At 36.7% G+C, this 15,884-nt stretch overlaps 1 protein-coding gene across 1 annotated transcript in view; it reads right to left on the bottom strand.

Moving 5' to 3' along the window:
* The window catches only part of LOC110451944 (lon protease homolog, mitochondrial-like), a 56,483-nt gene that overhangs the window by 34,682 nt on the left and 5,917 nt on the right, over nt 1-15,884 (bottom strand). The window contains exons 2-13 of the mRNA XM_021500177.1: nt 15,352-15,440; nt 14,520-14,639; nt 12,173-12,237; nt 11,535-11,884; nt 10,922-10,983; nt 9,612-9,682; nt 8,211-8,269; nt 6,934-7,017; nt 6,634-6,765; nt 5,574-5,662; nt 5,055-5,193; nt 3,224-3,346 (exon numbers count right to left, since the gene is read on the bottom strand). Coding sequence (XP_021355852.1) covers nt 3,224-3,346; nt 5,055-5,193; nt 5,574-5,662; nt 6,634-6,765; nt 6,934-7,017; nt 8,211-8,269; nt 9,612-9,682; nt 10,922-10,983; nt 11,535-11,884; nt 12,173-12,237; nt 14,520-14,639; nt 15,352-15,440 — 1,383 coding nt within the window. The remainder of the gene's footprint in view (nt 1-3,223; nt 3,347-5,054; nt 5,194-5,573; nt 5,663-6,633; nt 6,766-6,933; nt 7,018-8,210; nt 8,270-9,611; nt 9,683-10,921; nt 10,984-11,534; nt 11,885-12,172; nt 12,238-14,519; nt 14,640-15,351; nt 15,441-15,884) is intronic.

Below are 15,884 nucleotides of genomic sequence, written 5' to 3'. Positions count from 1 at the left end.
ACCTGGGGCTAGCACACAGACCACTGACATCATACTCAATACCTGGGGCTAGTACACAGACCACTGACATCATACTCAATACCTGGGTCTGGTACACAGACCACTGACACCGTACTCAAAACCTGGGGCTAGTACACAGACCACTGACATCATACTCAATACCTGGGGCTAGTACACAGACCACTGACATCATACTCAATACCTGGGTCTAGTACACAGACCACTGACACTGTACTCAAAACCTGGGGCTAATACACAGACTACTGACATCATACTCAATACCTGGGTCTAGTACACAGACCACTGACATCGTACTCAAAATACCTGCAGTTGTAAAATTAATGAAGTGTCTAGACCAACAAGGTAAAACAGAAAATGTCTAGACTAACAAGGTTAAACACCAAGAGTCTTGACTACAAAGGTTAAACAATAACAAAGTTCCACTGAAACTAAAACCTAATTTTGCTGTAATAATTAAACAATATTTAAAAACATAATGGTTAAACAACAAGGAACAAGACTGTATATTTAAAGGCTTTAACAAACTTAAATATATATAACTGAAATTAACTTTGATATTATGATATGTTGGATGAACAAAAAAAGTCTGTTTGGGTGAGACCAGTTCCCAGTACTTCATCAGGAGGAAGTTTTGGTTGTGTTACTGGTCATCTCAGATTTCTGTTCCAGGATTTAATTACAATGTAGCAACATAATACTGACACCGTACTCAATACCTGGAAATACTTGCTGGTTTTCTTAAGAAATAGACTAATATTATAGTGTTTATTTAACACGCTAACTTAATTAAGGAAGTCTCTATCATTTAAAATATCTTCTGTATTATATTCTTAAATTGCGTGTACAGATTTTAGAGTCCACTAAGGCAATTAAAACATGCACTATGAACTTACTTATTTCTAACTCAGCTACCTCTGAATTGATGCATGAAAGGTGAGCTAAAAATCCTAAAAGAACACCACTTAGACTTGAGAAAATATTTTCTGGAAAAGGGTGGCTAGAATTATATTTAATAAAAGTCCAACTTATTTTTTAACATACCTCAACACCACATTAGATGTGTCTCCATTTCAAATCCTATCTATGTAAACAAATATGTGATGTTATAGCAAATTGTCACCTTTCATGTGTCAATTTAGAGGCAAAAACAAGAAAAGTCTGTTTGGGTGACATCAGTTCCCAGTACTTCATCAGGAGGAAGTTTTGGTTGTGTTACTGGTCATCTCAGATTTCTCTTCCAGGATTTAATTACAATGTAGCAACATAATACTGACACCGTACTCAATACCTGGGGCTAGTACACAGACCACTGACACCGTACTCAATACCTGGGGCTAGTACACAGACCACTGACACCGTACTCAATACCTGGGGCTAGTACACAGACCACTGACACCGTACTCAATACCTGGGGCTAGTACACAGACCACTGACACCGTACTCAATACCTGGGGCTAGTACACAGACCACTGACACCGTACTCAATACCTGGGGCTAGTACACAGACCACTGACATCGTACTCAATACCTGGGGCTAGTACACAGACCACTGACACCGTACTCAATACCTGGGGTTAGTACACAGACCACTGACATCGTACTCAATACCTGGGGCTAGTACACAGACCACTGACATCGTACTCAATACCTGGGGCTAGTACATAGACCACTGACACCGTAGTCAATACCTGGGGCTAGTACACAGGCCACTGACACCGTACTCAATACCTGGGGCTAGTACACAGACCACTGACACCATACTCAATACCTGGGGCTAGTACACAGACTTCTGACATCGTACTCAATACCTGGGGCTAGTACACATACCACTGACATCGTACTCAAAACCTGGGGCTAAGTACACATACCACTGACATCGTACTCAATACCTGGGGCTAGTACACAGACTACTGACATCGTACTCAATACCTGGGGCTAGTACACAGACCACAGACATCGTATCCAATGCCTGGGGCTAGTACACAGACCACAGACATCGTATGCAATACCTGGGGCTAGTACACAGGCCACTGACACCGTACTCAATACCTTGGGCTAGTACACATACCACTAACATCGTACTCAAAACCTGGGGCCTAGTACACAGACCACTGACATCATACTCAATACCTGGGGCTAGTACACAGACCCCTGACACCGTACTCAATACCTGGAAGTACTTGCTGGTTTTCTTAAGAAATAGACTAATATTATAGTGTTTATTTAACACGCTAACTTAATTAAGGAAGTCTCTATCATTTAAAATATCTTCTGTATTATATTCTTAAATTGCGTGTACAGATTTTAGAGTCCACTAAGGCAATTAAAACATGCACTATGAACTTACTTATTTCTAACTCTGCTACCTCTGAATTGATGCATGAAAGGTGAGCTAAAAATCCTAAAAGAACACCACTTAGACTTGAGAAAATATTTTCTGGAAATGGGTGGCTAGAATTATATTTAATGAAAGTCCAACTTATTTTTTAACATACCTCAACACCACATTAGGTGTGTCTCCATTTCCAATCCAGTCCACTAAGGCAATTTAAACATGCACTATGAACTTACTTATTTCTAACTCAGCTACCTCTGAATTGATGCATGAAAGGTGAGCTAAAAATCCTAAAAGAACACCACTTAGACTTGAGAAAATATTTTCTGGAAAAGGGGGGCTAGAATTATATTTAATAAAAGTCCAACTTATTTTTTAACATACCTCAACACCACATTAGGTGTGTCTCCATTTCCAATCCTATCTATGTAAACAAATATATGTGATGTTATAGCAAATTGTCACCTTTCATGTGTCAATTAAGAGGCAAAAACAAGAAAAGTCTGTTTGGGTGACATCAGTTCCCAGTACTTCATCAGGAGGAAGTTTTGGTTGTGTTACTGGTCATTTCAGATTTCTGTTCCAGGATTTAATTACAATGTAGCAAACATAATACTGACACCGTACTCAATACCTGGGGCTAGTACACAGACCACTGACACCGTACTCAATACCTGGGGCTAGTACACAGACTACTGACACCATACTCAATACCTGGGAGTATTTGCTTGTTTTCTTAGACTTGAATAAAACAATGTTAGGATCAGCAAGATAAATTGTGATTAAATTACACAGATTTTGGTGCTAAATATGCTATTACAATGAACCTCCCCTGATCAGGTCTATACAACTGGCTCATATACTTACCTCTCTATTTAATGCCCGCGCTATAGACTTCGCTATACTAGTCTTTCCTACTCCTGGGGGACCATGGAAACACAGTATCTTTCCCTGTGTACCGCCCTTAAGTTGGCTTACAGCGATAAACTCCTGCAATTATAAGTATGTTATCATTAATGCTTTGGAACCCTCTGTGTAAAATTATAATTCAAAAGGTTTCCTAATTAAGCAGATAAATGATGGAACACAGGTGCTCAATCCACTGAGATCCCAGGAGGCTTCAGATCTTCTTTAGTTCTGTCAGTTAGGCCTCGTATCTTCTTTACTCATATCAACAGTAAAAGCACCATGTACGTGATACTTAAGTAACTTTTGATCAAAACCTCACACTGTTCGACAATGTCCTTTCACAGTCAGCTTGTTGTTGTGACCTATTGAGGAATCCATTTTGTTTTCTGAAGAAGCAGTGTGATACTAAAAATAAAATATGTGATATAGAGAACAGGAAAAACCTACTCCAGTGCTTTCTGAGAAATAGCAATAACAAACTGAAATTGTCAACAAGAGTACCACAAGGCGGAACAATATACGCCCGTCGAATATTGTTACTGAAACGAACAAAGGGCAATAACTTTTGCAAATATCGTTAAATCAAAATTTTGTTAAGGGGGACACAACTTCATATCGTGATTATAATGTATACCAAGTTTCAAAGAGATCCGTTGAAAAATGTAGGAGGAGACTGCTGGACAAAAATCAAATACTGAAATAAACAAAGGGCAATCACTTTTGCAAACATTGTTGAATCAAAATTCTTTTCGAGGAAACACAACAACATATCATGATTATTTAGCCTTCTAAGTTTCAAAGAAATCCGTCGAAAAATGTAGGAGGAGATCTCCTGACAAAAAATCAAATACTGAAATGAACAAAGGGCGATAACTTTTGGAAACATTGTTGAATCAAAGTTCTTTTAAGGGAGACACAACTTCATATCATGATTATAATGTATGCCAAGTTTCAAAGAGATTGGTAGAAAAATGTAACAGGAGATTGCCGGACAAACAAAAGTTTAAACCGGACAGACGGACAACCCCATACCATAATACTCCCGTCAAAATTGGGCGGGCGTATACAAATCAAGATAGTCGCCTGGCATTCTACTTGTTCTTACAATTTGTCTCGCAGTCAACAATTAAGAACTAACAGGAACTTACTATTGAAATTTGAGAGTGATCCAGTACTTTCTGAGAAATAGTAATAACAAACTTTAACTCTCAAAATCTAAGATGGCCACCTGGCAACCCTCTTGTCTTTTGATCAGTCTTGATATTGAACATGCACAACTTAAGACCTTAAAATTAAACATGCACATCTAAGATAAGAACTATCTATGACTTCTTGAGGAATAATGATAACGATCTTCAATGCTGAAATTTAAGATATCTGCCTTTTTTCCCAGCAAAGCTGAAATTAAACATACCTAACTAAGAGGAACCTACAAAGAATGTGTTTGAGAATGGACCATGGGCCAAAAGAGTTGAACAGCCTATTATCTGATAATAATTTAGCTAAAAAGGGACAGATATTAAACGTATTGTTTCCTTACATTCAACTAACCTATAAAGACAATAGCCTTTCAGAAGCTCCTCAGAACATGGATGTAAGAGCGATAACTCTTACTGACCAGAATAAGTTACCTTGGTAATGCACAAAAGCTCATACAACTCAATTGAAATCAAATTATGCTTCTATTCATGAAACTTTCTCAGCCATAGGATATCGAATTATAATTTGTCAGTCAAAAAAAAAACTTATGATAAAATGACTAATCAGGACTATATAAAATATGTCTTACCAGAATTCTGTTTTTCACATCTTCCATCCCATAATGATCTTCTTCAAGAATAGTCTTTGCCCTTGTTAGGTCCAGATTTTCCTCTGTGTATTTTCCCCAGGGTAAAGATGTTAGCCAATCCAGGTAGTTCCGGGTAACACTGTAAACATATATAAAGCAGTTCTATATACCAGGTAACAAGACAGGTAGCAGTAGATATTCAATCAGACCTCAGGGAAAGGTTTAAACTACTGTTTATAACTCTCAAGAGAAACCTGATCATAAAAATTGTGAAAAATCCCCTTTTAGTCTCCCCTTAATGTTTCCTGTATGCATGCAATGTGTTTTAACGATGTTGCAATGGGTCTTTGCATCTGATTTCCTAAAAACAAATATGTCATTTGATAATAATTAACCTGTTAATCATACATAGATGTTCCAATTACCTGTTAATCATACACAGATGTGGATTCAGCATATGCATATGTTCATAGAGCAACTTAGAAGAGATAGACTATATACATTAAGTAATGTACTTACTTAAATTCTGCAGAGTGATAATCAAGGAAGCTAAATTTTGCCATTTCTTCATCAATCAGTGTCTTCACGTGTTCAGGTATAACCAAATCCTGCAAGGAAATCATATGTATATTAGCAATGTTAAGCCTGAATTATCTGAATAAGTGTCAAGTAGTATACAAATGGGAATTGTAGCTTGATTTTATCCAGAATCAATTAACGGGTTAAGTTGCTAGAAGATCAGACATAATAAGGGCGAAGGCAAGCCACGTTAAGGGGTTAAGCTAATTTATAAAGGTCACACTTTCAATTGTGTTATACTACACTGGTTTCCAAATCTAATTACCTAGTAAAAGCATGAAATAAGTTTATAGCAAGAGGCCCAATGGGCCTACATTGCTCCCCTGGTATTAATCTCACAATTGTTACCTTAAAAGTGAACTAACATAAAGCTACAGGCAAAATATCAGTGTCTTGTTCATTCAAAAGAATCTGTTAAATTATTTATACTTATTTGACCCCTGTGACATTGAAAGTCAAACATGGACATTAAGTTGAACAAACTGTATAGCCCTTCATCCTAGAATGCAAATTGCCAAATATCACCAACCTAAACCTTTTGTTTATTGAGAAGATGACATTTAAAATATGTATGCACAGTTGACCAGATGTTACCTTGAAAGTGTGTCGAGGTCATTCACATGAACAAACTATCACCCTGGAAGTTTTAGTTATTCAGAAGAAGTCATTTAAAGATTTCAAAATATTTGACCCCTGTAACCTTGAAAACATACTTGGTAGCCCTTAAACATCAAATGCTACTGGCCAAATACCATCACCCTACGCCTCTTGCTTATTGAGAAGAAGTTGTTTAAAGTAAAATGTTGACGCCGGATGGACGCCGCACCATGACATAAGCTCACTTGGCCCTTCGGTCCAGGTGAGCTAACAATTACAGCTTTTCATTTTGTCCTACATCATTTATTGAGATTTGAAATTTCTCAAATTTTTAATAATTTGAAAAAGTGCAAAATTTGAACTTTGTGTATTTCATGCTTCATTAAATAGTGATGACCCTGACCTTCATCCTCTCTCTGAACTTCTCCTCAATGGTATCCTTGTCATCCTTCTCCATTCCAAGAGTCTTTTTGATGTGCTTCAGCTGTTCCCTGAGCATAAACTCTGTGTGCTGTTTCCTCACCTTCTCCTCAACCTGTTCATGATATGGTGACATATTTAAGTGGAACCGATCCACAGTGTTATGTGGATACATGCAAGAGGATTTTGTATACATCTGTTTGAAGATACAGTCTCCAAAGATTTTAAAGGCAACGTAATGTTAGACAGTTAAAAAGGGTACATCACCAAATGATTTTCTCACCTGTTCACGAATACTTTTCTGTAACTTGATCCTCTGTAATTCCCTCTTTAGCAATGCTAGGGTCAAATGCAGTCGTTTTAATAGCTGAAATCATACAATGTATACTATCAGCAAAAGTCTATACATAAAACATTTATATACACTGATTAAAGAAATACAGAGACTAGGTGAAAATATCAAGTGAAGAGCGAGGTTTACAGAAAACACTCATTTTATACTTTCATTCTGTTTACTGGATGTACACAGTTGTTCTGTTTTGTTCATAATGAAAGGAGAATTATACAAATAATGTTTAGACTGTATTAAATTACTTAACTTTTAAATTTGACAGATAAAGTTCCTCTAAACAACCTTGATAATTCATCCAAATAACCATCAATTAATGTATGCCTGCTCTTACATTTTACTGTGTTTCCATTTTAATTTTGATACAAAGTTTCACTTATCCTTAATACCACCTTAGCAGATTTATTTCAACACCTACCCTAATTAGTACCTATTCCTTTAAAGTTAAGGAGAGTACCAAAACGGTATATAGAAACCGTTAACATAACTGCAGGAGTCAGATAGCATGATATGCATAAATTATATACTAAATCTGATGCTTATGCGATAGTGTAAGAAATTGAAAATCATGTGTCTGTTCAAACAAGCAGTACACACTATGGTAGTGAGATACTAGAAATGATTTACATGGAATTTGGTTGGAATTTTTTCAGTCAATGTTCAAAGATTATGTAACTGTGTCCTTGACCTAAAACACAAAACCTTGGATTTCAACAGGCTTATTAAGATTGGTATAAAGATAATTGTGTAAACATTCATAAACTTTAGATGAATTTTAATCAGGAAATTGTGGAAAAAACAATTTTACCACCTTTTCATGTAAATAATCTGTAGCAATGGTCTCAGCCTTCAACAAACACAGCTTCAAACAGTCTCAAGAGATAAAGGTCAGAAATACTAGTGTGGAATTTCACGAAATCCAATTGAAAACTTAAGCTAGGATTATTCTAATATCATATTTTCCCAGCATCATGTAAAGAATCTGTATCTGAAACCCTGACCAGGGACGTTTGAATTTGCTCTGCAACCGATCCTTTGAGATTGACATCAGGGAGTTGAGGCTTACGTTGTTCAATGAAAGAGTAGATGTTTCAAACGTAACATGTTGACAAGACAGATGATGAATGGACACACAGCTACAGGACCTTCAGGCCAGGTGAGTATACAATGAGGTAAAACACAACATTTACTACAGGTTTGTGTATACATACATTGGTTTCTTCCATGACTGTTTGTAAGTCTGCTGAGTCAGCACCCGTCATAGCACAGCCTGAAAATAAACAAAACAGTAATTACAGTTATTTTGTAGGCCAACTCTTCAACTGGTTTATATCAAACAAACCATTTAGCTCTTCTGCCAAAATCAAAACAAAATGACCTAAAGCTTGATCCCTGCCCAATAATCTCCAGTCGTGACCTTCACGCTTTGTTTACAATCCTGAGAGAGTTATGCAGCAGTTACTTTATCCAACCATGATACACATAGTTATGAAGTTTTATAGGACAATCTGAGGAAAATGATAAGAAATGGTTTGGAAAAGCATTACAAGAATTTGTAACAGTTACTGAACAATAATATATTTTTGCTTACACTTTATTTCACAAACTATGTGGAAGTTTTCTCACGTACACTTGAATTCAGAATTGAGAGAATATATATCACCTCAATTTCTATAACAGTATCTATGGATATACAATTTGTGAACAAGTCTCTTCCTATCATATTTAAAAACTAGAAAATGTCTGAAAGACATAAATGATGCCCCACCCCATCCCCCCTCACCCCCCCACTGCCATGTGAAATTATTTTCAGTGTTCTATAAAAAGTTACAACCACTTGACCTTTGCATAAAGTTTGACCAAAATCCATGAAAGAATGAAGTTGCTAAGTGTTTAAATTGAATCAGTTGATGATTTTCTATATATAGCAAGTGTGACCTTGGCCTTGACCTTGGATCCCTGAAGCACAACAATGTTTGACCAAAATCTGTCAAAGAATGAAGTTGTTTAGTGTTTACTTTGAATTGGGACGTGACGCGACGAAACAGGATGGACATGGGCAACACTATATGTTCCCCCATTTTATGGAGGGTTGTACCTTAATTTGTATAATGCTGGGGGCATAAAAAAAGTGTTTTTACTGGATGTTTTGTATTAGTAAGGCTACCACATAGTTACTCCTAGTAATTTGTGTAATGAGGTAGGCCTGACTACTGCTTGTGTTATATAAAGATTTTGATAAACATGTACAGAGTTTGACAATTTTTAATCTCAATTGGCTTCACGTAATCATATACAGGCAGTAATATTCTCTGGAACACCCTGCCGGCTGCCTGGAGGTAAAAAGCTGTTAGGTGATTCTGATTAACCACTAAGCTAGTCTAGTAACTGGCATGGTCTAACAAGCCCATGGTTATCACTTTTATTGCTTCCCACAACTTTAAAATTCCTAAGTTTACTACACTGAGGTGTCAGACAGAGGTATTCATTAATATCATGAGTTTTCATATCCTGGGCAGGATTTTGTGTTCGCTATGGAGTTTCATTGATTTTAGCCAAAGTAAACAGGAATTGACCTACAGTATGCTTACTGCTGTCTTTATCAAGCTTACCTAAATCAGACAGGTAGACAGGGTTGTCTATAAACCGAGTGTCCGACTGTAACAGCTGGGCCAATGCTTCTCTGTAAACAATGAAAACATATTATCATGATGATGAATATTTTATTGATGTCCATGTGAGCTGAACTAAACCCGGAACGCTTACACAGGACCATTTCACATTAACACTGACACAGTCAAAGGCCAGGTGAGATAAAATTGGGTCCTAAGCAGAAAAATAAACTGGTATTAAGTTAGAATATAAAACATATCGCTGAAACTGTTGAGGTGCCCTAAAAGTTGACACAAGGACAACATCTATGTAAGCATGTACTGCAATGATTATATATGTAAATTCAATAATGTTTCAAATCTTGGAGACAACCTTACTATATATGTCAACAGGATGAGCCTTGTTATGGTGGAGTGACGGTCATATATTTAATTTTCTTAGGTCCGATATATTTTCAGTAATTCATAGTCTCTTCAAATCTGTTTTGTATTTTTTGTTTAAGGTCATAGGAGTGTATTGCTAAATGGAAATAGGAAGTACATCCCTAGTTGAAGGGAGACAGTATCACAAGTTCTGCATATTCTAATGTTTAATATTAAACTGATGAATATTGTATGTTTATTATTAACAGAACAGTGTGTTCTTTCAATATCAAAGTATTTCAAAGCAATCCAGGCATTAATTCAGTTGTTTTTTAATCAATGAGTCACATGTGTCCATTTTTCCGTACTTCAGGTAACCGGCTACCTATTTCACTACTGTGAAGTTTTTCAAGAACGATAACTCTTACATGCAATTACTATGTGTATATGGTTTTATTATAAAATGTAAATTTTTAATCGTTTATAGATAATTAATTTTACACAATTTCAGCATTTATGAAATCGATATACATTAATGCAATACTAATCTATGTCAGTATAATTTTAATTGACATTATTTTGTAAAAAAATCTGTTTCATTTTTTTTCTCAAAATCCACCCTGTTTTACATAAATTTCCATTTAAAATCCTTAAAATTCTGACAACCTATATCTTTTTTGGCAGAAATTTTCTTTACTTCAAAGCAATATAACTACAACATTTGAAAAAATTCTACTGAGAAATGGCGACACAATCCTATTATCTTAATTGAAAATTCCTACCAGCATATTTGCTGTAATTCGCTAGTGGATTTATGTGGTCATCACACTTATTTGGTGTACAATGTATTTTATTTACAGTAATGTTATCACTGTCTATGTCATTTGGGCATCTCCTTCCTTTGTCACACCTTAATGGCCTTACTTTGTTTACTTTGTTACACTCACCTGTAAACTGGATTCATGCTGATAACATCTTGAATGGTCTTCACAATCTCAGATGTGACTGCCTGTAACAAAATATCATGTCTTTATAAAACACAGGTGAAACTTAAAAAATCCACTAAAATCTTTGAACAATCATATGTTTTTGTATTTATAGATACTTGTTAGATACTTAATACATATCCTAACAAGTTTTACTTAACCATTATTATACTTGTTAGATACTTAATACATATCCTAACAAGTTTTACTTAACCATTATTATAAATACATGTATAGGGGAACCAAACCATCAAGAAAAAAGTCTACAGATATTTCAAACTCACATCAAAAATATATCATCTTCATGTAATTGAAACTGTAACACTAACCAATCTTACTTCTGAATTCTAAAGGCTCGACTCTCACTGACACAAGTCAATTTGACTGTAGTTGCTGATATATCGTTGCCACGGGTCAATTTTACTTTACTTCAGTCCTGTGTCTGGGATACATTTGTTTCTCAATTAGCAAAAAGACACCTAAAGCTATTTTGTCTGTAATTATGAGCCAGTAAAACTGATTAATTTAAAATAATAATATTAAACCATGATTCCTCTAACATTTGCAGATTTACCTTGACTTCATCGTTACGAGTGAAGGGTTCATGTTGGATATTCTCCACCTCCACAAACATGACTCGTTTGGAGGGTTCCGAGCCTACCACCTTCACGTCTTCCTCCTTCATTTCACTGTGTTCGTTTGGTGTGACAGTGGTAGGAGGAGAGGTCTCATCAGAAATAGGCGTGTCCTCAGTGACAATGACATCCTCAGATAAGGGGGAATCATCGTCGGGACCTTCCACCTCATCGTTGTCGATGATCTCTGTATCTAGGGCAGCTGTTATTTCTTCTGTCTTTGCATTTTTCTTTCTCCTCCTTCTCTCCTTCCTCCTATTTCCATTGCCTTTGTTTTTGGTGACCACTTCTGTTGAAGAAGTATTGCAACATTACAAATTTTGAGTACCCGGGTTACAGGGTACATCAAATGGAATATAATATGCCTGTCAATATTGCTATTTCCTGAAGCAGCATATGACTATTTATGATTCACTTAAGAACTTGCTTTTGACCTGTGAGTCCTAATAGATTTTTATGTGACATACAGTTGACAACACAGATGTCGAGACATTTTCACTAAAACTACTGCTATGATTGATATCTGAAGCAGATCAAAACGTTAACATTCACATTTTACCTGGAAAAAATAACCTACCTAAGTCTGTTGTATCTTTGGTGTCCTCCTCAATGTTATCTGAAGCCAGTGATGTTATTTTGATCCTGGTAACAAAAACAAACAACACAATTAAAACCTGAAGACACAAACGACCCTATAAGAGTTAGTCATAAACTTTCAGCTGGTTAGAAAAAAAAAGCATCTTGAATTTTTATTTGGCCTAACAACAGTATTTTTTCATTCTTTCCCTATTAAACCATGTCATGTACTTGTCATGAATGAGTCTACGAAGGGATGAGATTAGTTCTTTCTCTAAGCCATGTAGATAAGTGTCTGCCTTCTGAAAGCTTTTACAGTGTGTCTATTAAGCAACAGTGCCTGTCTTCTGTAAGCCAGGACATTGAGTACTTAAAGCAACAAGAGGCCCAGAGGGCCTGTATCGCTCACCTGGATACCTAAGCAATCATGGCAAACTATTCTCAAAATGAGATCAAGGGAATAGGCCAGACCCCAAGGCCAATCCTTGTAGCATAGCTATATTACATTTTTCATGCCCAGCAATTTTATGTATGGTTATGGGGTGGGGATCTCAACTGTTTCCAAGCTTTGACTCAGAAACTAGGTCCCTAGAGTTGTGGCCAGACCCCAGGATCGATTCTAATATTGTGACTGCATTTGTCTTTTTTTGCCAAGCATTTGTATATATAGTTTTGGGGTGGGGATCTCAACCGTTTCAAAGTTATGACCCAGGGGCCAAGTCTGCAAGGGTGGGGCAGACTCTGGGACAAATTCTAATGTCATGACTGCATTCGTCTCTTTATGCCCACCAATTGTATATATAGTTTTGGGGTGGGAATATTAACCATTTCAAAGTTATGACCCAGGGGTTAAGTCTCCAAGGGTGGGGCAGTCCCTAAGGCCAACCTGGAAGCATATGTGCAATCATCTCTTTATACTCAGCAATTGTATATATACCGTTAAAGGGTGGGGCTCTCAACTGTTTCCAAGCTGTGACTAAGAAACTAGGTCCCAAGGGGTTCGGTCAGACCCCAGGGTCTATTCTGATATCATGATTGCATTCGTCTCTTTATGCCCAGCATTTGTATATATAGTTTTGGGGTGGGGGTCTCAACCGTTTTAAAGTTATGGCCCAGGGACTATGTCTCCAAGGGTGGGGCCAGACCATAGGGACATCCTGGAAGCAAATGTGCATTCTTCTCTTTATACTCAGCAATTGTATATATGGTTATATGGTGGGGATCTCAACCATTTCCAAGTAATGCATTTTATTGGCCCCACCCCTTAGCCCGGGGAGTCAGCCCAACCATTTGTACAATTTTGAATCCCTGCCTCCCATGAATACTTCCGACCAAATATGATCAATATCCATGGCATAGTTCTGCAGAAGAAGTCATTTATAGCAATATAACCAAATTGGCCCCTTTTGGCCCCCACCCCTCAGCCCCCTGTTGGGTCAGCCCAACCGTTTGTACAAATTTGAATCTCCACCACCTAGAGATGCTTCCAGTCAAATAAGGTTGATATCCATCACTTAGTTCCAGAGAAGAAGTCACTTAAAGCAGTATAGCCAAATACCCTTTTTGGCCCTGCCCCTCAGCCCCCTGGGGGGTCAGCCACACCATTTGTACAATTTTAAATCCCTGCCTCCCAGGAATGCTTTTGATCAAATTCGATTGATATCCAGTGCACAGTTCTACAGAAGAAGTCGGTTGTAGCAATATAGCCAAATGGCCCCCTTTTGGCCCCGCCCCTTAGCCCCCTGGGGAGTCAGCCCCACCATTTGTACAATTTTTAATCACCACCACCTAGGGATGCTTCCAGTCAAATATGGTTGATATCCACTTCTTAGTTTCAGAGAAGAAGTCGCTTAAAGTAATATGGGCAAATTGACCCCTTTTGGCCCCGCCCCTCAGCCCCCTGGGGGGTCAGCCCCACCATTTGTACAATTTTGAATCCCCACCACCTAGGGATGCTTCCAGTCAAATTTAGTTTAATTCCAACCAGTGGTTAAGAAGAAGAAGTTCTTTAAAGAAATTGTTGACGTACGGACAGACGGACGGAAGGACGACGGACGCCACAGTATGGCATAAGCTCACCTTGGTCCTTCGACCAGGTGAGCTAATAATACTAACCTACCTACAGTGACATCAAATACATTTTACATTCTTTTCTTTGACTAATCAAAGTCATATCATTTACAGGGACTAGTCTATGAAGCAATATGTACCATCTGACCTTCTGTTAGTCTTGAAAATGAGTATATGAGATAGTGCCAGTCTACTGAAAGCTAGTATGGATGACCAGAAGCAATAGTGGCTGTCTTATTTAACCCTTGACACAGTGACATTGAAACATTAGTACCTACCTTCTATGAGCAAGGAGCATGAGTCTAAGTTTGCCTTCAAACTCTTGAACACTTGTTATCTGTACAAATGACCCCATTTCGTAAATTTCATCCAGGTTCGTAACCACATCGTCTTCATTGCTGCAAAAGTCAAAGAATTAATGGTTATATTATTTAAAACCATACATTTTTCTGCTAGTCTATTCACAACTCTTGCTCACTGGCTTTAGTGTATATCATACATTCCAAAATATTTAAAGATAAAATTCTGTTGCAGACCATATTTTCACAAGTGTTACCATGGATTTTGATTTTAAATTAGGTGTGAAAGATTCCATTAAGTCAGTTAAATAACTAAATCAAATGTAAAATTTTAATAGAATTAAAAAGCAATTATCTATGAAATATTTAAGAGCCATTTAACTTTATTAAACATAATGGGTAGGTGTATGTACAATAAAGTGTAAAATATGTACAAGATGAGAATATAATTGACAAGTGCATTTCGCTACACTTTAAGCATATGTACACAAAGTTGTTACAAATGTCTGAAATGTTGATCAAGTCAACCAAACCATAAAATTTAGTCATTTTACAATTTGTTGTAAATGTATGAAATGACAATTGAAAAGATTAAATGAACAGGTATACAATTTAAATAATGAAACCATTACTAACAGACACATTAGCAAGGTTATCAAAAAGTGGGCAATAATTACCAAAGGAAAAGCACCAGTCTGTGACGCAAATCTATGCACAGATAGCAACATCAGGTAGTTTCTACTTTTTGTTTTAAATATATATATATGAAGTTGATCTCAAAATTACATGACTATATTTAAATTATATTCACCTGTCATCCTTCTTCAGAAACACTCCTGCATAGGGTTGGTTCAGTCTTAGTTTCCTTCGTATTATTTGTTTTAGCTCTTTATCTTTAATCTGAAAATTAAGTCATATACATATCATATTATAACAATTACAATTAGCTGCCTAGTGTTAAATGATAAGAACATTTTTTTTTTCCTGCTAAAGAATGAAACAAGAGGCCCAATGGGCCTGCATCGCTCACCTGGTATAAAACTCACACTTGCAACCTTAAAAGTGATCTAAAATAAAGCTACAGGCAAAATATCAGTATTTATGATTAAAATTCATTCAAAAGACCCTATTATTTTATTTTTTGAACATTTCACCCCTGTGATTGAAAGTCGAACAAAGTCATTATGTTGAACACATTGTATAGCCTTTCATCTCAGGATGCAACTTGCAAAGTATAAACATCCTGGGACCCATGGTTATTCATAAGAGGTTGTTTAAAGATTTTAAACAAATTTGACCCCTGTGACCTTGAATATAAGTCAAAGTCATTCACTTTAACAAACA

This window comes from Mizuhopecten yessoensis, unplaced genomic scaffold (assembly GCF_002113885.1).
Source record: "Mizuhopecten yessoensis strain PY_sf001 unplaced genomic scaffold, ASM211388v2 scaffold6307, whole genome shotgun sequence".
In the NCBI taxonomy this organism is placed as follows: Eukaryota; Metazoa; Mollusca; class Bivalvia; order Pectinida; family Pectinidae; genus Mizuhopecten; species Mizuhopecten yessoensis.
The sequence above is the reverse complement of the archived record's forward strand: the minus strand, read 5'-3'. Positions and strand labels throughout refer to the sequence as shown.